At 52.5% G+C, this 23,545-nt stretch overlaps 1 protein-coding gene across 2 annotated transcripts; it reads left to right on the forward strand.

Moving 5' to 3' along the window:
- Positions 1-909: 909 nt before the first annotated feature.
- On the forward strand, positions 910-19,919 carry SHOX2 (short stature homeobox 2). Of its 2 annotated transcripts, none has more exons than XM_056850147.1 (5): positions 910-1,186; positions 4,684-4,892; positions 10,556-10,613; positions 11,613-11,701; positions 19,618-19,919. In XM_056850147.1, exons 1-5 carry the CDS (start codon positions 910-912, stop codon positions 19,912-19,914), a joined length of 930 nt encoding a protein of 309 aa, XP_056706125.1. In that variant the 3' UTR covers positions 19,915-19,919. The 2 variants fall into 2 exon arrangements, with proteins under 2 accessions (XP_056706125.1, XP_056706126.1); XM_056850148.1 differs by having other exon boundaries at positions 19,654-19,919.
- Positions 19,920-23,545: the final 3,626 nt, after the last annotated feature.

Genomic DNA, 23,545 nt, shown 5'->3' on the forward strand with positions numbered 1-23,545 from the left:
GCTGGAAAGGTCTTAACCGGGCAAAGGCTCCCATTATTATTATTAGTAGCAGTGATGACTATTACTACTATTATTACTTTTATTATTTTGGTGAATGCCCAGGGATCTGGCAGCGGAGCCGATCGAAGGGGAGCGATGCCCTTCCGAGCCGGCCAAGCCGGAGCGCTGGTAAATAAGGCGCCGGCAGGCAGCTCGCCTCTCCCCTCCTCTCCCCGCGCCTTGTCACGGCTCCCGTCGGCCCCTCCCCCGCAGATCTAGCCTCCTCCCCCTCCTCGCCCCCTCCCTCCGCCCCACCCGCCCACGCCGAACTAACTCCGGCCCCCCGCGCGCGATCCACGCCTAATTAAATTAATTAGGGCTCCTTGTCAATCCGGGATTAATGGCCGAGAGCGACCCCCGGCCCCCGGATCGGTGAGCGGGGTGGGGTGGGGGAGCGGGAAGGCTCCGATCTCTCCCTCTCCCTCCCTCTCCCCCCCCCAACCCCACCTTCCTGGCCACCCCACCCCTTCCCCCAGTTTGGCTCTTCTCTTCCTGGGCGCTGCCGCCGGGCCGCTCCGGGAGCAAGGGGGTCCATCCGCACTTCCGAAGGGGAGGCAATGCGCGGCGAACGCGGGACCGGCGCCGCCGAGTATAAATAGCGGGGCTTCAATCGCGGCAGCCCTGTCGGATCTGAACTCCGAGCCGGGGAGCACCGGCCCAGATCTCCGCGTCCGACAGGCGCGCTCCGGTCGGGGATCCCCCCCCCCTCCCAGCTCCCTTCCAACGCGCCGGCCCCTCGGCGGCTTCTCTCCCCTCCCCCTTCCTCCCCCCCCTCCCCCCTGCCCCCTTGATGTGTTTATTGGGGGGCCGGGGAGAGCCAGAGGAGGCGAGCGCGGGGGGAGCCCGGAGGCAGCCCGAGCAGCGCCGGCGATGGAAGAACTGACCGCTTTTGTCTCCAAGTCGTTCGACCAGAAAGTGAAGGAGAAGAAGGAGCTCATCACCTACCGGGAGGTGCTGGAGAGCGGGCCCGTCCGGGGAGCCAAGGAGGCGGCGGGCGGCGGCGGCGAGCCCGGCCGGGAGGACGGACACAGCCCGGCGGCCCGGCCGGCGGCGGCGGCGGCGGGAGGAGGGCGGTCGCCGGTCCGGGAGCTGGACATGGGCGCCGTCGAGCGGGGCAGGGACGCCGGCACCCCCAAGCTCAGCGAAGGTAAGGGGGCCGGCGCGCTGTCGGGGCCGGGGAGGGCGCCGGCCAGCGGGCGGTTCCCGCCGGGCGAGTTCGCGGTGGAGATCCGGGGAAGGGAGCCTTTGTGCCCGGAGACGACCCACCCCCATCCCCCACCCCCGACGAGGCACGCCGGCTCCAGATGCGCCGCCCGGCAAGCGAACCAAGGGAGGGTCTGGCGGGTCTCGATCCGGCGACGGGGGGCAGAGCCGCTTGCCAACCTGCGGGCGAACCAACCGCCGAGCCAGGCTTTCCTTGCCAGCCTGCGCGGGGGTGGAAGCAGCCGGGCGGGCGCTCGTCTCTCTTGCCCCTTCGGGGAGGCTGCTCCAGCCCTGGGTGCCAGGCATGGGAGGGTGCCCGGGATTTCTGGGGGGGGAGGGGACTCTGCTTGTGCCCAGAGGACAACCGCGTGGCCTTTTCTCCCTCTCTCTCCTCTTTCTCCTCCCGACCCAGCCTTGAAATCGCAGGCTGCCCTGTCCAACCGGCCTATGGTTTATTTCGTGTAGACTCTAATGCTGAGAGTGAAGATTTGGCTCGGGGTGTTCTAGAAAACATTGCAGGTTTTGCACCCAGGAGCCGGGCACTTTCAGCGGTTCCCGGATCCTTTTTTTAATTTATTAGTAAGTAATAATGGAGAGATCTTCTTGATTAGTAAGTAATGATGGAGGAATCCTGTACTCGAGAGTGAGTTGTGTTCCCAAATTTTTGTTTTCTCAGTTAAAAAGTATATGCGGCATGCAGCTGTCTAGCTATTGAAAACATTTAAGCGGACGGACAATTTCTACCGCAACCCTCCCTTTCTGTTTTGCAACGGAAGGAGGAACAAATGCAAAGCCTGTGTTTAGCGAGGCTCAAATAGCAGGCGAAGTTTGAAACGCGGTTCTCCATTGTTGGTGAAAGGAAGCATCGAACTGAGCGCCAGAAAAGATAGGGACCTAATTCCACACACCCCAAAAATGCGTTTAAAGCAGCATTGCCTTGAAATCGCAGACGCTTTATAAAAGTGTCATGTTTAGGGGGTTTTCATTTTAAAAAAAATCAAAGGAATAACTCTATCGAAACATTCCTAGTGAAGCAGTCTTGAAATACAAGCGAAAGTGTTGCGCTTTGGAAGGTCCCTTTTGCTTCTCTTTGAATGTGGATGTCAAAGGCCATTTGTGCACGGGAGGTTTTGCCTTGGATTTGCCGCTCTCTAGATGCACATTTTCCACATCCGAAGTCTCAGAACTCTGCATGGGGGCTTATTGTTGAGTTTTGAGAATTTGGATGGGGGAAATGTGCATCTAGAGAGCCGCAAATCCAAGGCAAAACCTCCCCTGCATAAATGACCAAAAACCACAGAATGACACAGGGAGAGAAAGAAAGAGAAAATAGAAGCAGCCCCAGCCAAAACAACAAAAAATTGTCCTGTCTTGTTTGCTTATCCAAAGCTCCTCGTGGCTTCGGAGTCCGTTTGAATGTCTGCGTGTGGCTTGGAGAATGCGGATGTCATATTCGGGGGCGGGCTGTTCGCTTCGACTCTTTTGTTCGCCCAAGTAGCGCTGTGTAGATCGGAACCGGATTGAGAGCATCTTCCGGTAGTGATTTTCCAAACTAATTTAGGATTTAGACAAGAGAGAGACGCAGAGAGAAACACAATCCACAAACCTCGGTATGGGCGGGTGGGCAGATCCTTGCGGGGAAGGGAGGGGGGAAACCCCGCTTGGAGGTAAGGGCAGCCCTGTAAGACCAAATGAATGGGGTCACTCCGCCACATTTACACGCGGGCGAGTCAGCCGGCCCCTGCCTCCGAAGTAAAAGGAGAAAGAGAGAGGAGGTGGCGGCGGCGTTAGAGTATCCATTTATGCATGGGAGGTTGTGCCTTGGATTTGCCACTCTTTAGATGAACATTTTCCCCATCCAAATTCTCAAAACTCAACAGTAAGCCCCCATGCAGAGTTTTGAGAATTCGGAGGGGGGAAATGTGCATCTAAAGAGCGGCAAATCCAAGGCAAAACCTTCCTTGCATAAATGGGGTCACAGGGAGCAGGCCTGTGTCAGTCTGTTCTGCAAAGTGCAGGGAAGGTAGGCAGGGAAGGGACCCAGGTTCAAGAGATGTGCAGTCTAGCCGGGGAGGAGGGATAGAGGCGGCCCCCGGAGAGGAAGAAAGAGGGAGGACTGCAGGCAAACTTTCGGTGGGGCCAGGTAAAGTTGCTCCGAGCAGCATCTAGTTTGGCCGGTATGGAGCTAGCTCCCCCACACACACACGAAAAAAATTGGAAGCCTGGAAAGGCCTTCTCCTGGCGGGTGGTTTGTCCAAGCCCCTCCAAGGACACCTGCCGCGGTGTCTTGAAAGGCCGGGATGCTCTCTCAACCGGGCGCAGCGTGGAGTGAGTAGGTGCCATTGAATTCAATGGGCACCGGGTCCCTGTTGTCAATGGCAGGCCGTCGCGACTTGGTGGTCTGAAGCCTCCTCCCCGCGATGGTCCCGGATTGCTTAGGCCGGATCTCCCACCGCCTCCGGTGGGGAGACTACTGCAAAGAGCGGCTAGCTGTCAAAACCCGGCCTCTCCGCGGAAGAAAAGAGACAGTCTTGAAAGACAGGGTTTAAAAAAATAATAATTGACCCCCGTTCTGCTGAGAGTAGGAAAACTCTAGACAGAAATCAATGGCACGACTTCGGGTCAAACCGCACAGGTCAGTCCTGCCGCTTTAAGCACGCCGAATTCGGAAAGGCCGCCTTTTCAGCCGGGGCGTGAGGCCAGGTCGGTTCCCTCGGAATCCCGGGCCCTTTATGCTTGGGAGGGTTTGCCTTGGATTGGCCGCTCTCTAGATGCACATTTTCCCCATCCGACTTCTCCAAACTCAACAATCAGCCCCCGTGCAGAGTTTTGCGCATCTAGAGAAGGGCAAATCCAAGGCAAACTCTCCCAGCCATAAAGGGCCCGGGACTCTCTCGGAGAAGCGCGTGCAGGGCGATCCTGAGCGCAACAAGCCCCAGTCCTTTGCGAGGCCTTTGCGCCGAAGGAATTGTGCTGAGGGTCGCAGCCCTGCCTAGTAAAAGCAGAGCCAGTCCCGTGCGTTTCCATAGGCCTTCATTTTGGATTCCGGTGTCAATCTGTCCAGGGCGAGCTGCGCTCTGCTTGCAAGAGCGAATCCCTCCGGGACGCTGCTGGTCTTTTACAAGGGGGAGTCTTGGGTCTTGCAGTGAACCGAGGCCAACCTGCGGAATGCTGTGCCTTGCCAGTCTCAGGAAAGACGGGTGGGTGGGCGGATGGAGAGGGGATCCCTCTGGCTGTCGCCGGTGGAGCCCACCAGCCTCGAAACCGTTAAGCGAGGTGACCTTTGAGAGGTTCCTTGATCCCTCCCCCTCCTTCCCCTCGACTTAAGGGGGGGAACCCAGCCGGGGAGCCCCAGAGCGTACCCTGCCCTCCTCCAGAGCGGGCCGGGCCGGTTCGCCCTGCGAGAGGGAGACCCTGACCGCCTTTCCCCTCCCGGCCCAGTTTCCCCCGAGCTGAAGGACCGCAAGGACGATGCCAAAGTGATGGAGGACGAAGGGCAGACGAAGATCAAGCAGCGCCGGAGCCGGACCAACTTCACCCTGGAGCAGCTGAACGAGCTGGAGCGCCTCTTCGACGAGACCCACTACCCCGACGCCTTTATGCGGGAGGAGCTCAGCCAGAGGCTGGGGCTGTCCGAAGCCCGAGTGCAGGTGAGGGGGCCTGCTGGGGGCCCGGCGGGCGGAGGAGGGAGCCCCCCCACCGCAGCGGCGACCCCACTACCATGGGCCGGCGCGATTTGGACCCCGAGGTAATTCCCACGGAACTGCTAGACCTTGGAACTCCGTGGGACTTACTTCGGCTCTGCCCAAGACCGCTCCGCGTTGGGGGTCCCCCCAATCCGGAGCATGAGAGGAAGGGCGGAAGGATCGGAGTGAAGCCACTTCTTTTCCGTCGAATACTTGGGGGGAGGGGAGGACCTCAACCTCAGGGTGGTAGCAGGCAGGTTATTTTGTTCTGAGTCCGAGCATAGGAGTTATTGTGGAGTAACCAGTCTGGGGATGCGCCTTTTCAGTCTGACTCTTCCTTTGGAGGGGAATCCCCCCCCCCCAAGTGACTTATTTCCAAGGTGGTACTCTGTGATCATTGGGAATTCAGTACATTTTCCTAGTAGTTGGCCTATATTGAGAAAATACTGGCTTGCCACCTTTGGTGGCCAGTTCATTCTTTATTCCTCGTTAAAATAAAGAGTAATAAATAAATCGAGCTTGCGCGAGTAAGGCCATTTATGCATGGGAGGTTTTGCCTTGGATTTGCCGCTCTCTAGATGCACGTTTTCCCCATCCGAATTCTCAAAACTCTGCATGGGGGCTGATTGTGGAGTTTTGAGAATTTGGATGGGAAAAATGTGCATCAAGAGAGCGGCAAAACCTTCCATGCATAAATGGCCTAAGAGAAACAGGTCCCTGCCGGAAGACGCATACAGTCTCCGGCTGGCGGAATGGAAGTCCCTCAAACTCTGCTTCGCTCTCTGTCTGGAACTATTACGACTTGGTTTTTTCAAATATGTCAGTTAAAGTTTTCCATCGGGATCCATGCAAACTGTATTCTGCTGCTTCCTGCAAAGGTTTTTTTTTTTTTTTTTTTTAAGCCGAGGGATTTATGAATTAACTTTGGAGAGGGACCCACTCATAAACGAAATGGAGAGTTGCTCCAGTGCGCACATCTCCAGCCCGTTTAAAACCACCCACACCCCGATCTCGAGGGACCAGAGAGCGGCCAGAAAAAGGGAACCGACACCCGCATCTTGGCCAAGGCGGCCGGATTCTGCAGAGAGGGTCAATTCCCTTCCACCTTTCCCACCCTCTGGGGCTCTTCCTTTCCCCCCGGTTTCTGGAAAGGGGCGAAATGAACCCGAAGGGCTCCGCGCGCGTATCTGCCTCGGTGTCCCGGCCTGGGAAAACGGGGGCCGCCTTTGTGCGGACGCTCGGGGCCGCTGGAGGCCCGCGGACATCGGCAGCTGCCAGCCTGTAAGAGATACTCCCCTCTCCATCTTTGTGCTCGGAGGCTGCCATCTGCACCGAGCGGGGCTCCGGCTCTTAGAGGCTTTCCCTGCGCCTTGTAATCGGATAAAAGGCAACGCTGAACCGTCGCGTTATACAGCCAGGGAAGGGGGGGGGGGAGCGAGCAGAATTTCTGAAAAGCATCCCTGCCTAGAGAAAAAGAGCTTTACTTGGCTCTGCTTTTCTGTTTTCTTCTTCTTCTTCCAAGCGGCCACCGATGTAGCCTGGCCGCTTCAAAAAACAACTACAACCGAAAAAACTCCCAACTGCTCTGTGGGAAAAAAAATGTACACACACACACACACACATATATATATATATTAAAGGGCGGCGATTCCTACGGGAGGAGGTTTGTTTGGCCCAACAAAAGGATAACGACCGCCCAGCATAATCCATACAGAATCACCGTCAGAGATTTACATAGATTATCGCCCCCTTCCTTTTAAATGGCCCCCAGAAATGCTCTTGCCGAGATTTTGTTTCAAACGGGGCTTCCCTGCCTCTCGTCGGCAGATGGTGACATCTCGGAGGCAGGAAGAGCTTGGGAAAAGCCTGGCCAGGCGGGCTGGAAGGCCGTGTTTACTCTGAAGTAAACCCCACTGATTTCCCCGTGCCGTTTACTTCCAAGTAATTCTGCTTAGGAGCTTGGTCTAATAACAGCGCGGTTTTATTCCCGCTTACTTCAAAGCGCCCTGTCCTGTGCGCGTTCATTAAGTGTGCGCAGCCCGATCCTGACCACGTGTATTTAGAAGCAAGCCCCGATGTGTTCAGTGGGCTTTCTTCCGTGTAACTAGGGAGCGTCCTGCAAGCGCAGGCTGCATTGGCACAACTTTTCAGTCCGGTTATGCACAGCAGGCTTTATTTCCAAGTAAATGGGTGTGCAGCCCGATCCTATGCCTTTGACTCGGTCCTAAAGTCCGTTGAAAAAAATGTCACGGTGCATTTTGGACTTAGGTGCTAGTTCTGCGGGCCTAAGCATTCTTACATAAAAGGTCCCAGTGAACTTCAGAAGATTTGCAGTGTACAATCCTATAACAGAGCACTGGACCGTACAGAAGATCCTAGGTTAAATCCCTGGCATTTCCAGTTAAAGGGACCAGGCAAGTAGGTGGTGTGAAAGACCTCAGCCTGAGACCCTGGAGCGCCGCTGCCGGTCTGAGTAGACAATACTTTGATGGACCAAAGGGATTCAGTATAAGGCAGCTTCATGTGTTTCTTGAGGAGTATCAGTGCAATCCTATGCAGAATCACTCCAGCTTAACTCCACTAATCAACGGACTGGAGTAATTCTGTGTAGGATTGCACTGTTGCTGTCTTTTGGGTATTAGGAATTTACTCTACAATACTTAATCAGAAGGTAAATCCCACTGCATTGAAATTTAGTTGCGAGTTAACATGTTTCGAACTACAATGCAGTAAATTACACAGTGTGCATTTGGAGGAATTGATATGTCGTCCTCTTCGACCAGACCCCAATAAATTCTGGGGCCCCTGTTGCTTTATATGCCTTTTCGCCCGATCTTTGAAACCGTTATCTTCCTCTCCCTCTTCCCAAAACAAAAAGAGTTAGATCTAGTAACTGTTAAGCATTTCATCCTTCCTGGGAGTAAGCCCTGTTGGACAGGGTTCTGAGCAGACTCGTTTAAGACTGTTCTCTCAAAGTCCCATTGATTTAAATGGGAAATATGTGAAGCTCTTGAAATTAACAAGGCTGACGTGTTTACTGGCCGCCCAACTGTGATTACTCCCAAGAAAGTCCTATTAAACTCAGCAGAGTTTACTCCTGAGTATACCTAGGTCGGGGAGGGGTCCAAAAGTTTAGCTTTCGCCGCCAAGGTTTAACTCTCTCCTGTCTGAAGGAAACTGGGCCCAGGTTCTCACTGCTGATCTAAAACTTTTCCTATATCCGACCGGCAAGCATCTCCTTGCCTGGCTTGGAGTTCTCTCTCTTTTCTGTGGGAGCAAATTAGATTATCATAATAATGAGACAATTATTCCGCTTCTGTGTTACACTCCACTGAACAGAGGAACAGAGAATTTCCCAACTTCTTTGTAGTGACGCTTTTATGACAGTAATTACCCCCCAAAAGTGAGTCATTAAACGCTTTGGTGTTTCGTTTTTCTTGAAGATAAAGCTAATTAATGTTACAGGCTTTTAATGAGCGCATCCTTCTCGGGTCTTCTTGCGCAAACATCTAAACCCCTTTATCACAAGTTGTGTGTGTGTTTTTTTTTAAGCAGTAGATAGCAGGGAAAGGTGGGAGGGGGGCACCTGGGGAGGGGGATCATTGGATTGGCCCAGGATGAAAGGGAGCCGAAGAAAGTAATTGACTAAGAAGCAGAACAGGCGGCAACTGTCCATTTCCAAGAGCGGGGCCCTTTTAAGTCTCTTCTTCGAAGCGGGACGCGGAAAGTTAGTGGCCAATTAGTCGTTTATACTCCCGGAATCCACAGCGAGGATCGTGCAAACCATGCCGGTGCCCTTACACCTGAGTAGTGCAAGAACCGCCAAGAGCTCCTAATTCTCCTCCCCCAAGGAATGCGCTTTAGGATCGCAACGGTGTCCGCATTTGCCCCTGGTCAATCCAGCCGTTTTAACTCCTTCGGTTTCAGGGGAAAGTTAAGGTCTCGTTTAAAGCTCCTCCCCCCCCCCACACACACACTGAAAACAGTGGAACTTAAAAAAAGAAAAAGGGCGGGGAGACCCCTCCCAGTTTCCTTCAGACAGGAGAGAGTTAAACCTTGGCGGCGAAAGCTAAACTTTTGGACCCCTCCCCGACCTAGGTATACTCAGGAGTAAACTCTGCTGAGTTTGATAGGACTTTCTTGGGAGTAATCACAGTTGGGCGGCCAGTAAACACGTCAGCCTTGTTAATTTCAAGAGCTTCACATATTTCCCATTTAAATCAATGGGACTTTGAGAGAACAGTCTTAAACGAGTCTGCTCAGAACCCTGTCCAACAGGGCTTACTCCCAGGAAGGATTGGTCTCGCTGATAACCTCCTTGAAAGACTGCAACCCTGTTACTCGGGAGTAACCTGCTACTAAACGGTGGGACGTCTCTGCAAGTCAATGGGCGGAAGCTTCGCTTGCACCCATGAGAGGCAAGTCCCATTGCATGGGGAAGGCTAGCTAACATTTCGGTTTAGATTTGTTAGGAAAGGGGGGGGGAGTCCCTGCGCGACAGAGACGCACAGAGCCGCTCCCTGCAGAAAACACCAGGCCTAGCCGGTTAACTAATTCGCTCCAGGAGAGAGAAGGCAATCTTAAACCGTGACGGTCTTTTCCGATAACCTGTAGCTCTGCAGTGTGGTACAGGTGTATTCAGGGTACCCTGGTTACTGGAACATTCTAAAACCTGGATTCTCCCCCTCCCCCCATGAGGGATTTGGTACTACCTGGTCGCCCTTACCTGATATTTCGTATGGACAACGCACGATCTGGGAAGGAGACATTTCTCTCTCAAGATTCCCAAATGGGTACTTCCCAAACACCCATAGACCAAGACACCGATTAATAGAAAGTCCCTAAAGGGCGCCATTTGTCTCTTCCTCGGAAACGGATGGCTGGATCAGACCACCTCGGCTCATCAGCATGGTGTTTCCTGCAGGGCCTAAGCAGATGCTTCAGGGAAGCCCACAAAAAGGGCAGGAAGTCCCAGCAGTTAAGGGATTTCCAAGCCGGGCAGAAAGCTGCTGTTTCTCAGATGGCCCCAAACACAGGGGTCACTGCAAAAGTCTGCCTAGTGGGATAGCCCGTGGCTCGCTGGTAAATCGAGCAGAAGGTCCCAGGTTCAATCCCAGGCAATACCCGTTTTCTACTGTTGGTATGATGTTGTTTAAAGACTGAGTAATAGGTGATGTGGAAGATCTTGACGCAAGATCCGGGAGATCTGCTGTCTGTCAGAGGAGACAGTGCTGACCTCGATAGACCAATGGCCTGACTAGGTATGAGGCAGCTTCGTGTGTTCGTGTGGGCTTATTTTGCCTCCAGAAGTCAAAACTTGGAGCATGAACCGTGATCCCATAATGGGTCATCATTCCAGCGCAGAACAAAGCGAACAAAATATCGGGGAGTTGGGAGATGCGTTGCGGCACACCAAACGCTCCTCCGTCGGCTGGGAGAGTTTCTTCGCTCCTAATAAGGATCTGGCCAAGGGAGCCTGGGAAATCTTGTCCGTCTCTAAGGTGCTGCTGGACTCGAATCTAGGGGTTCGACTGCAGACCTTCAGAAAACGATATCTGGAGAAAGCCGTCGCTGGTTAGATACAGAGGTATCTTTATACTGAGCCCATGTCCTCCCTCTTTCCCCAGGTATGGTTTCAGAACAGAAGAGCAAAATGCAGAAAGCAAGAGAATCAGCTACACAAAGGTAGGTGCAACTGACCCAAAATAACTCCTGGAGGCTGAAGGCCAATCCTAGGAGGAGTTACTCCCGAGTATACACCCGTTGAAATCAATAGATTTAGCCAGGGGTTAACTTTTCGGTGACATCACGAGAAGACAAGACTCACTGGGGGGGAAAAAAACATAAAGCTAGCCAAAGTGGAAGGCAGGAGGGAAAGCGGAAGATCCAACCGAAGGTGGATTGACGCAATGAAGGAAGCCACCGCCGTCAGTTTGCAAGATATGAGCAAGGCTGTCAATGACAGCACACTTTTTTGGGGTGCGTGTGTGTCATTAATTCATAGAGTCGCCCTAAGCGACTTGATGCAGGTAACATAGCTGTGCACGGAAGCTTTTCTCCCTCTCTCATGATACCAGAACGCGGAGTCATCTGCTGAAGCTGAAGAGAGATTCAAAACAGATAAAAAGAAGTACCACACAAGGCATAATTGCATTGTGGAACTCCCTGCCCCAGGATGTGGTGATAGCTGCCAACTTGCAAGGCTTTAAGAGGGGAGAGGACATGCTCATGGCTACTAGTCAAAATGGATGCTAGTCATGATGCATGCCTATTCTCTCCAGGATCAGAGGAGCATGCCTATGCTATAAGGTGCTGTGGAACACAGGCAGGACAATGCTGCTGCACTCGTCTTGTTAGTGGCTTCCTAGAGGCACCTGGCTGGCCACTGTGTGAACAGACTGCTGGACCTTGGTCTGATACAACATGGCCTTTCTTATGTTCTTAGGATTGTACTATGACACTGGGAAGCCCCCTGCAAATGAGGACCTTTACCAGAAGACCTCCCACCCCCACACACACACTCACACCTAAAGTCCGAGGACCAAGGAGCCCCCACCCTTAAATGCCGGGTCTGGAAGGATCCCAGCCGGCAGGCTTTCTGTCCCACACAGACCTTTTCCCCTCGAGCACTTTCCAGCCTCTCCTGACACGGTTCTCCTGACGGTCCTTTTCTCTTCCTTCCAGGGGTCCTCATAGGAGCAGCCAGCCAATTCGAAGCGTGCCGAGTGGCCCCCTATGTAAACGTGGGCGCTTTGCGGATGCCTTTCCAGCAGGCAAGTATGCCGGGGATCCGTGGCGTAATTGGGCTGGGGGTGGGTGGGGTGCAGCACCGAATTCCTTTGCTTCCGCCTTGGGATTAGGAACCCCCGCCCCCAACCGTATTCAGAGCTGTCAGACGCTTTCCCTAACGTTAGAGAACGCCGAATACTGATAACAATCTTTCCTGTTCTTGTCATCTGCACCATGGTGGAGAAGGCTGGGTGGGCGTGAAGTCTGTATCCCACCCTCTGGGCATGTGGTCTTGCACATATGCAACCCGACCCACTCCTGTGCAAATCTCGCTGACTTCCATGGGGCTTACTCCCGGGGAAGCGTGTGCAGGATCGCAGCCGGCAGAAGCGGGAGCTGTACCCAACCCCTATCGATTCCAACGGGGCCTTGCTTTCTAAATATGGATTTTTTGTAAGGACTCTAGCCTGACTTGGAATGAAGTTTCAATTGGTCTCAGCCGAACTCACTCCCAAGAAAGCGCTTCCAGAATCGGGACTTTGCACTCGGTTTGGTAGGAAATGTGCCAAGGCTCTAGCTGCGCAGTCCGATCCTCGGTCTGTTTGCTCAGGAATAAACCGGAGTTTAACAGATTTATGTGACACGGGAGGTTTTGCCTTGGATTTGCCGTTCTTTAGATGCACGTTTTTCCCCATCCGAATTCTCAAAACTCAACAATAAGCCCCCATGCACAATTTTGAGAATTCAGATGGGGAAAACGTGCATCTAGAAAGCAGCAAATCCAAGGCAAAACCTCCCATGCATAAGTGGCCAAGATCCTCGTGTTTACTAGGAAGTAAAACAGATATTTTGCGTGCAGTGGAGTTTCAATTCCGGGTAGGTCTGCAGCGTTAGAGGTCCGCGTTGGAGTCAGGTTGTGCTTCCAGGCTGCGTTGCCTAGAGTCTGGTACACCCCTCTGATCCTATGCGACTTCCCAGGGGTAAAAGTTCAGCACCGATCCTGACCAGGGGAGCCACTGACAGGAGCGCAGCTTTTTTTTAACCAATGTATGCAGAATCTGGTGGTGTATATACTATTAGGGGTCTCTAGAAGGACCTTTAATTTAAATTAGTTATTTGTAAAGAGCTCCACAACAGTTTTATAGAAGTTTTACAGAAAATCAGGAGATTTACAGGAAATCTGGAGATTTACTTTTAATTGTTTTTTTTTTAAATCCGGACATTATTTCCTTTTTTGGAGTTTCCATTCCTAAGCAATCCAAATGGGGTGGGGGTGGGGAGGAAAAGACTGGCAACCCCTTTTCGAAACGTATTGGCTACAACACAGAAAAGTTAGTCCAGTAGAGACCCACAAGATTTCAAGGCCAAAAGCTTTCCAGAGTCAAAAATCCCTTGGTCAGAATAGGAATGGAGATTTGAGTCTTTACATTCCGGTTAGAAGGCGGGAGGAGTGTTGGATCCTCTTAGGGCCACGGATTTGATGCGCTCTTGACCTTTCTTGGAAAAAAGTGATGTAATCAGTGATGTTTTTTTCCTGCCTAAAGGGTTTTGGATAGGTGTCTTGGCCCTTAATCGCCTTGTGGGCTGTCTCCCCACCGCACTAGCCCAAGAGAAAGTTGTTTGACGCCAGTCTGTTTGAGATCGCTGGTCACTTTTCATCTCCCTGTATATGAAAACCGGCGATGTCCCTTCCCAACGTCGGTGCCCATTGTTTGGCCTTAACCTTTTTCGAGGTAGCAATCAAATGCACACTTAAGATCAGGGGAGTTACTCCCGAACAAAAGCATATACGATTGGGGGGGGGGGGTGAGCAATCCAAGAGTAGCAGTTAGAGTTTGGGAGGAGAATCTAGGAGTCCCAGGTTCGAATCCTCACCGGGTCGTCAATAAAATGTCTGAGTGACCTTGGAACATTTATTCTCGTTATCTCTTTTTCTCTGCTTAACCGACCTCACAGGAGCTAGTCCAGTAGCATGGGAGGTTTTGCCTTGGATTTGCTGCTCTGTAGATGCACACTTTCCTCACTCGAATCCTCAGAACTCAAAAAGAAGCCTCCATGCAGAGTTCTGAGAATTCAGATGGGGAAAATGTGCATCTAGAAAGTGGCAAATCCAAGGCAAAACCTCCCAGGCATAAATGGCCTTTGAGATCAACAAGGTGTTAAGGGTATCAGTATCAGAACTGAGGAAAGGGAGCTCTGACTCTGGAAAGCTCCTATCTAGAAAATCTCCATGATCTTTAAGGTACTTCTGGACTCCAATCCAGGGCCGTTTATGCATAGGAGATTTTGCCTTGGATTTGTCACTCTCTAGATGAGCTCAGATGAGGAAAATGTGCATCTAAAGAGGGGCAAATCCAAGGCAAAACCTCCCGTGCATAAACGGCCCAGCTCTTCTATTGCGGACTAGCACGGCTCCCCTCCTGAATCCAGCTCACAGAGAGGTTTGTTGTAAGGATAAAACAGAAAGCGGGAGAACAATACCGTTTGCGCCCTCCGTTGATTTAATTAATTAAATGCATTATAAAAATGGCATGTCTCACCGGCCACCCACCCTGGGCCCCCGCGTGTCCCGGGCCTAACCGGAAAAGGAGTGTTTTTCTTTTCCAAGGCGCGATAAATGACAGCAGCCGTGGCCAAACTAGACATTAGCTGGAGGAAACTGCGATCTGCAAAAGTGAATGGTAGTCATGGGGTGTGGAGACCATCCCAAGGTCAGGCAGGAGCTAGATGGGAAAGGAGCCAGATTAGCACTTGGTGGCTGATGTTTGGGGGATGCCTGGGTCTGACGTCCTCAGGGCGTATGGGACTGAAGCGTCCTAAAGTGTGCAGGATCGCAGCCCACCGGGGGCTAGAGGGAGAGCGCACACCAGCAAGGCGCGTTGCCCCTCCCAGCTTAAAAATAGACTTTGATGACTTCACTCCTCTTGGTATGGTGTAGAAAGTCGGTCACGGCAGAGCCTTTAGCAGACTGGTCACACCGGATGAGCAGGGATGCCAGCTCTGGGTTGGGAAATTCTTGGAGATTTGGGCGGGGGGATGGAGCCTGAGGAAGGCGAGGTTTGGGGAGGAGAGGGATACCAATGCCATAGAGCCCACCTTCCAAAGCAATCATTTTCTCTGAGTGGAAAAGAGCAAGAGTCCAGCAGCACCTGAAAGACTAACAAACTTTCTTTCTGGCATGGTGTTTTGTTAGTCTTTCAGGTGCTACTGGACTCTTGCTCGTTTCTGCTGTCACAGTCAGACTAACACGGCTACCCATCCTGATTTTCTCCAGGGGAACTGATCTCTGTCGCCCGGAGATCAGTTGTAATCCCAGATCTCAAGCCACCACCTGGAGGTTGGCAACCCTACCGAAGGGTGAAGTCCGAAGGGAAGGGCTCAGGCACTTTGGTGGGAAAGCAGCGGTCTCCACTGCGCTGAGTGTAGAGGGGAGAGGAAGAGTTGCAAAGGGAGCCTAGCCAATTAGCGTCTCCTGCCGAGGACCAGCCAACTAGCGCGGGGAACCAGCCGGCAGCTGGCGGCAGAAGGAAAGGCAGCCAGGCGGCACATGACGTCTCTCTCAGCCCCTAGCCAAATCGCGCTGGCCATCGCGGTGACATTGACCAATCAATCAATGCCAGGCCAGCCAGCTAGTGCGCAGATGCGTCCGACCAGCTCGCTAGACTCCCAGACACCGGAGACTTCGCGGAGTCAGGCAACGTCGATAGTTATCCAGACCAAGCGGACCAGCCAGACTCCCCACCATCCAGCCCGGAAGCGCAACAACGCTCGCTTTCTAAAATGCTGGGGATTAAACCTTTGCGGAAGGAAGGCTCGCGATCCCGCCTGCTTGGTGGCGAAGAAGACGCCCTGCACATGTTCAGAGGCGCTCCAGTGTTGCTCAGGGCCGCTCACGACGAACCGGGCAATTAACAAAGAAAGGAGTGCCTCTGAGTATGTGCAGCGTGCCTTTCTTCATTACTGCATTTGGGGTAGAAGAAGAAGAGTTGGTTTTGATATGCCGACTTGTATCACCTTCCCTTCCCCTCCTCGCAACAGACACCCTGTGAGGTGGGTGGGGCTGAGAGAGTGTGACTAGCCCAAGGTCGCCCAGCTGGCTTCATGTGGAGGAGTGGGGAATCAAACCCGGTTCTCCAGATCAGAGTCCACCACTCCAGAGATCTTCCCAGGGCAGACGGTCCCGAAAGTAGTTAAGAGGAATCTCTGCACCCTCAGTCCTAGCCGCCTGGAAGCTGACTGCAGAGTTGGAGGGCCACGCATTCTGACATGCTCAGAAACACCTTGCAAGGACGCTCTGACCCGCCACACTTGCGTTGCTTTTGGGAATGTGACGGCCTGGTCGTTTCAGTGCTGCCGGTGAAGTGCCTGGAGGGCTTTAGTCGGGTCAGTGGAAGGAAGGCAGCAGCCCTAAACCCGCTTGCATGGGAGGCGCGGAGTTTCTTCTAGGAAAAAGAGCAAGAGGAGAGTGCTGCGCTAAAACGAAAATGGGCTAAGCAAATAAAGCTGTAGCGCTCGGCTCGCTTCCTCGGTGCAGGTCGGATCCAACGTACTTCCGAGTAAATATGCATGCAACGGGGCGTAAATCCATCTCCGCACGGTCGGAGGCTCCCGAAGCCGCAATCCTGTGCGGTTTTCCTTGGGAGTAAGTTTAATTGAGCCCTGACCTGGATGGTCCAGGTTAGCCAGATCTCGGCCCTGGTTAGTACTTGGATGGGAGACCACCAAGGAATACCAGGGTCGCTACCCAGAGGCAGGCAAGGGCGAACCAAGGGGGTCCCTGCGAGCCCACTGCGACTTGACGGCGTTTCACACGCACAAGCGGCCATTGAAGTTGGTTGAGTTTACTTCCGAGTAAACCAGCCGAGGATCGGCTGGAAAGGCCCACTAGTTTAGCTGTGGCCGCAGGCCAGAGGCTATTCACTAGTTTTACTCTGCAGAACTAAATTCGTAGCGGTGTCGGTCCCTAGCAGCAGCAAAAGGAAACAGGAGTCTAGGGCACCTTCCAGACAACGTTCATTCCATTCCCCGGGTGAGGCGGTCCCCTCCCGCTCTGCCTCGCAGGGTCGTTGTGAGGCTAAAGGGCCGCAGGGGAGAGACTCCCCGGGGCTTTGTACCAATGTGCTTTCATGCAGCTGAGGTCTCAGGAAAGCTTCTTACCAGAATTAAAATGGTCGGTCTTTCAGGTGCCTGTTAGCAAAACCAGTGAATGGTCTCCGCATTTTTCTAGATTGGACTGGACAAAACTACATCACAGGGTCCTGCCGGGTTGTTATCCCCAGGCCTCTTAATAGAATATTAGTGCAGTACCTGCCTACCTATTTATTTATTTAATTGGTACCCCACCTTTCTCCCAAAGGGGTTTACATCATTCTCCTCTCCTCCATCTTACTCTCACAACAACCCTGTGAGGTAGGTTAGGCTGAGACACTAGTGTGTGTGACCCGGCCAAGGTCTCCCGGCCAGCTTATCTGGCACAAGTGGGGATTCCAACGGAGGTCTGCCCAGATCCTGGCCTGACACTCTTAACCCCCACTCCTGCACATTTGAAGCCAGCTGGGTGACCTTGGGCTAGTCACAGCTCTCTCAGCCCCACCTACCTCACAGGGTGTTGTGGGGAGGGGAAGGGAAGGTTTGATTCTTCCTTAAGTGGTAGAGAAAGTCGGCATATTAAAAACCAACTCTTCTTCTTCTTGTAGTCCGGGAAGACACGAACTCTGTTTCCCCAAAGCCTCATAGGGTTGCCAACCTCCAGGTGGGGCCTTGGCGATCTCCCACGTTTAGAACTGATTTCCAGACAGCAGAGATGAGCTCCCCTGGAGAAAATGGCTACATTGGCAATTTATGGCCTTGAAGTCCCTCTCCTTCCCCCAACCCTGCCCTCTTCAGGCTCCACCCCCAAAATCTCCAGGTATTTCCCAACCTGGAGCTGGCAACCCTATCCAAAGCAGGTAATGTTCGCCACAAGCTGGGTACCCGAGGTTGGGTGAGAGGAAGATTTATATAAGTCTATGTAGAAATATTAAAAATATAATTTATTAGAAGTGCTATGCAAAATTTAAAATTCTTTAAAAGCATTAAAATAGCACAATGGCAAAACTTAGGTTGATATCTATAACCACAAACCCAAACGCGTTTCAGCCTCTAGGGCCTTCATCAGTGGTTAGTTAAAACCTTTTCTTAAGTCTGCACAGATATATAGAAATACAATGATGTAAACAAATGCAAATACATTGTTTTTAGGTTGGGTTTCATTCCCCCCTTTTTTTTCTTCCACCAATGTTAGCCACAAGGCAGCATCAGTGCTGAGTGATGCCAACAAGATCCAACATAAAAATAGAAAGAGAAGGAACATAGTATGGTGAGAGCCAAATAGACCCGAATCGCTATAAGGCAGCCTTGTGGGAGGGTTGGGGTTGCCAGCCCCGAGGAGGGTCTTAGAGATCTCCTGGAATTACAACTGATCTCCAGATGACAGAGACCCTTACCCTGGAGAAAATGGCTGCTTTGGAGGGTGAACTCTATGGCATTAGACCCTGCTGAGGTTGCTTACCCCAAACCCCGCCCTCTCCAGGCTCCACCTCCAAAGTCTCCAGCTATTTCCCTACCCAGAGCTGGTAACCCTAGCCTTGCAGGAGGCCACTAGACCTGCTCATTGGCTCCCTCTCAAGTAGGGCACTGGGAGTCACAAGCACATAAGAAAGGCCATGCTGGATCAGGCCATGCTGGATCAGACCAAAGGCCCATCAAGTCCAGCAGTCTGTTCACGCAGTGGCCAACCAGGGGCCTCTAGGAAGCCCATAAAACAAGACGACTGCAGCAGCACCATCCTGCCTGTGTTCCACAGCACCCAAGATGATAGGCATGCTCCTCTGATACTGTAGAGAATAGGCATGCATCATGACTAGTATTCATTTTGACTAGTAGCCATGGATAGCCCTCTCCTCCATGAACATGTCCACTCCCCTCTTACAGCCTTCCAAGTTGACAGCCATCACCACATCCTGGGGCAGGGAGTTCCACAAGTTATATCATGTGTGAAGAAATGCTTCCTTTTATGAGTTTTGAATCTGTCACCCTACAGCTTCAGCAGATGACCCTACATTATAGTATTGTGTGAGAGGGAGAAAGATGCATCAAGTCGCTTTGGACTTAGGGCGACTCTATCTATAGCCATTTACGCAGGGTCAATTTTGATGCTTGCTCAAAGCTCTTTTTTTTAAATGCAACCTTTAAAATGCCTATTCACTGTCCCCAGCAAAAGGAGAAATTCCACCCCAACCCCACTCTCCTGCTCCTTTGTTCCTTCCATTAGCAACCACGGTTGGCATATCTAACAGGCGGCTGTCATTTCCCGTGCTTCCTTGAGGGGATTCTTGGAGGCAGGGGCGGAGCAAACACAGAAGGTCGCTTTAAAGGGGCTCTTAAGCAATGGGGAGCAGGTATGCACCGGCTTCGCAGTCACTTCCTGAATGATGGTTCAGGCCATTTTTGCATGGTAATTAGCAGCACGTTCCAGGCTGAATTGCCCCGCATATTTTTTTGAATTTTTCACACTGACCCGTGATTCCGGAAGTGACTGCGAAGCCGGGCATACCAGCTTCGCATTACTAAAGAGCCCATTTAACGCGACCTTTGGTGTTTGCCCCGAAGAACCCCCTGAAAGAACCATGCAAAATAACAGCGGGCGGTTTAGCTATGCACATGCTAATGGCTATGCAAACAGGAACAAAGGAGCAAGCGAGTGGGGGAGGGAGTGGAATTTCTCCTTTTGCGTGGGGACCACGAATAGCCATTTTAAAAGTCGCGTTAAAAAAAAAAAGAGCTTTGAGCTAGCATCAAAATTGCCCATGCATAAATGGCCAATGAGTGTGGGGTGGGGGAGCAAGCAGGGCTGGTGGTGGTGGGGTCCGGAGGGGGGCCGGGCAGTGGCTTAACGCTGCTCTTGTGTTTCTCCCATCAGGATAGTCATTGCAACGTGACGCCCTTGTCCTTTCAGGTGCAGGCGCAGCTGCAGCTGGACAGCGCCGTGGCCCACGCGCACGCCCACCACCTCCACCCGCACCTGGCGGCCCACGCGCCCTACATGATGTTCCCGGCGCCGCCCTTCGGCCTGCCGCTGGCCACGCTGGCCGCCGAGTCCGCCTCGGCCGCCTCGGTGGTGGCGGCGGCGGCGGCGGCCAAGACCACCAGCAAGAACTCCAGCATCGCCGACCTCAGACTCAAGGCCAAAAAGCACGCCGCCGCCCTGGGCCTCTGACTCGCCCGCGCCCCTCGCCCGGGCACGCTGCCCCCCCCGCCGGGCTGGGGCAGGGGGCAGGCGGGGGAAGGATCGGGGCCCGCTCCGTAGGACTGGATGCTGCGATCTGCTCGGGGCAGAGACCTTCGCTCCCCACCCTCCCCCGGGGGTCCAGCTCTTGTCTCGGTTTTGTTTTCTGCGCCCCTTAAGAAGGAGGAGGAAAAACGGCACGCGAAAGGCCCAACGAATGCAAAAGGGGAAGAAGGATTTGCTCGCCCCACCGAGGTGGGGTTCGTTGGGGGGGAAATGTAAACATCGCCGGGGGAGAGACTTTTTTTAAAAAAAGGAATTGAATGTGTGTATGTTTTTCAAAGGGGGTGGGGTGGTGGAGGAAGCCCTGCCTGCTCCCGAGGAGAAGAAGCCGCGAGAAGAGCTGGAGGGGGGGGGGGGAGGGAAAGAGAGATCCTTATTTAAAAGAATTAAGATGAAATAGACGCGCAGCTGGGAAGTTCACAGGTTTTGAAACTGACCTCGTTCTGCGAAGTTCACTTTAATACGAGAAAAAAAAAATCTGATCAGAGGGGCGGGCCTCCTTTCACGTCGCATCGGTTACTTGAGCTGAACAGTCACGGACTGGAAACGGAGATGAGAAGGAAAGAAAAAGAAGGTGGGGGGGGGGTTAAAGGAGGGAGGGGGGAAGATTAAAAAAACCGGAGAGAAGGAGACGGTGATTTCTCTGCCGGTGGCTAAAAGGGGAAGCTGGTCGGGGGACTTGTGCTAGCAGAGTTCTCCAGCGCGCTGGGGTTGGGGCTGGTGGGTTTCCCTCGACGGCGTCCCTTCGGATCATTTGCACTTCATCGACGTCTTGAGGACAAAAATTAAAGGAGGGGGGTCAAAATAAAAGGAGCCCCCGGAGCTGCACGTGGCATTTCCCCCAACAGTCTTGAGGGCGGAGAGAGACCTGGCTTCGCTGACACATTGAGGCCCCAAAGATCCAGCCCAGTCGCTCTTACGCGGAGTGGGGCGGGCAGAGAAGCAGGGGAAAAACCTCATGCGGTTTGGGCTCGTCTGGCTCTGCGTAAGGTTGCAGCGCGATGGACGCGCGGAAGTCAGTCCCAGGCTGAGTTCAGAACCCAGAGCAGCCGCCTCGGGTCAGACCAGGAGTCCACGGGGCACTTTCACACATGCCAAATAATGCACTTCCAATCCACTTTCAATTAATGCACTTTGCAGCTGGATTTTACTGTGTGAAATCTCGCAATCCACTTGCCAAATGATCGTTAAAGTGCATTGAAAGGGGAGTGAAAGGGCATTACCTGGTACGTGTGAAAGCGCCCCCAACCAGGATCCCCTATCCCCGCGCTGGCCAACCAGATGTCCCCCTGTAGGTCCTACTTCCGAGTAAACGTGTGCAGGACTGCAGCCCTCTCCGGCTTTACTGGCGGGGGCGGGGAGCTCTGTGGAATCCAGGGATTTGCTCTGGAGCAAAGGTGGGCCTCCACCCGGCGGGACGATTGAGTCCCGGCCATATTGGAATCGAATGACAGGCGCTGCAGCCCTGGGCCGAGTTACCCTCATCTAAACCCGCTGAAAGCAATGGGTTGAGACTGTAGGAGCTCTGCGCAGGATTGTATGGTAGCTTGCTCTGGAGCCGGGCTTCAGGCTTGGGGGGGGGGGGGGCTGCCCGATTGCCAGCCCTGAAAAGGACAGAAGCAAGTCAGCCTTTGCTTCTCTCCTACCCTCAAGACTGTACTGCAGTAACCCCTTCCCCTCCACGCTCTTCCGCCATCCCACCTTCAAATAATGACCCCAGGTAATAACAATACACGGATTTTTTTTTAAAAGGGACGTTAATGATAACACCGAAACAAAGGATTATTTTGACTATATTGACTTGTGTTGATAGTTCTGTCTGGCCTTTCCATTGGACCTCATCCCCATACTATTGTGATCTATACATATCTATATATCTATTTTCTTTTGCGAAAGGCATATATAGCTATAACGTGAGGCCCCCACAGAGTAGCTGGGAAGCCCCTGAGCTCGAAAGCCTTCCAGAGTTGAGTGCTCTTTTTTGCCAAGAAAAATATAAAAAAGGGGGAGAGGGGTGGGGGTGGGGTGGAGGGAGAGAAGGCAGGCGAGGAGGGGGGACCTCTTCGCGGGTGAACTCTGCTAGGGACAGAGCTTTGTAATTATTTTGTTCTCCATGAAAACGAACGAGGAAAAAAAGAATTATTTATATGGACCGTATTTTTTCTAGCGTATTTTAAGTTATTTGAGGAGGGAGGGAAGGAAAACAAAGGGAGAGAGGAGAAAAGAATCGATGCTGTTGCTTCATTGCTCTTTTCCGTGTCCTGCATTTCGTTCCACTCAGGTTTCGCTTCGCTTTTTTTGTTCAGTCATGTTGACGTCACGGTTTTTCAATAAGTGCCAAGTTATGAACTGAAGACACTTTTTTGCAATCTATGGAATGGGGGAAAAAAAGAGAGTAAAGTCTGAGCTGACGGTTTCGCATAATTGTTGTTCCTGTTCCTATTAAATCCGTGGTGCCGTCCTAGCTTTTCTAATTCCCCCACCCTCTTCAATCTTCTTCCGATCGCTCTCGCTCTCTCTTTCTCACGGTGTGTGCGCGCGTGTGCTTAAACCCTTACGGAGCGCGCTGGTTTCTTTCGGTGTATCTTAAAGGCCACCCGATCGATCAAGCGCTAGCCGGTTCGCGTCTTTCTCCGGGCATCTCTTGGTTTGGGGTTCGAGCTAACCTAGGAAACGCTTCATCTTGAAAAAAAGAAGGGTGGGGAGGATTATTGGGAAAAACCCGAGCAACCAAAGCGGTTCTAAAAGTCTGAGAACTTTTCTCAAGTAATGCAAATTGGGGGAGGGGAAGAACAGTAAACCCCCCCCCCCAATTTAACGATTAAAGAGCATAGGCGCCTGGGGAAGTTTCTGGAATTATTGTCCTCGAAGGTAATTTAATTGAGTGGAGCAATAAATACGGTGATCAATGAACTTTAATAATGATCATAATCAATGCAAAGGTGGCATTCAGTGGGCCTTACTTTTGAGCAAACGCGGATAGGATCCGGCTTTATACTTCACGGACGAGAACGTTTCCGGATCCCAGTCCGATTGATTTTCATGGCATGTACAGCCGAATCCTTGGCCTGTTTACTCCGAAGGAAGCCCCACTGAATTAACTGGGACTTACAGTCTTAGTACTCAGTTAAGGGCCCCAGACTGCAATCTTGCTCCCCGGGAGTAAGAATTCAGCGGGACTTACTTCCAGATAAACATAATACATACAATTTCAAGCTAACAGCGCGATCCTAAGGAGAGGTACTCCAATCCAAGACCATGCATCTCAGTGGCCTTAGACTGCAGTAACTCTGCATTGGACTGCACTGTAAAATAGTTTCAGCGGGGAGCTGGGTTGGTCTGCAGTAGAACAGTTACATTCGAGTCCAGTTAACACCTTAGAGACCAGCAAGAGTTTCGGGCTATAAGTTTTCCAGACACAAACTTCTCTCTGGGGAAGGGAAGTCTTATACCAGGACAATCTTGTTGTTCTTTAAGGTGCTATTGGACTCGAACTTAGCAATGTCACACTAAGGCCTTTTATGCATGGGAGGTTTTGCCTTGGATTTGCTGCTTTCTA

Source organism: Euleptes europaea, chromosome 5, assembly GCF_029931775.1.
Source record: "Euleptes europaea isolate rEulEur1 chromosome 5, rEulEur1.hap1, whole genome shotgun sequence".
NCBI lineage: Eukaryota > Metazoa > Chordata > Lepidosauria > Squamata > Sphaerodactylidae > Euleptes > Euleptes europaea.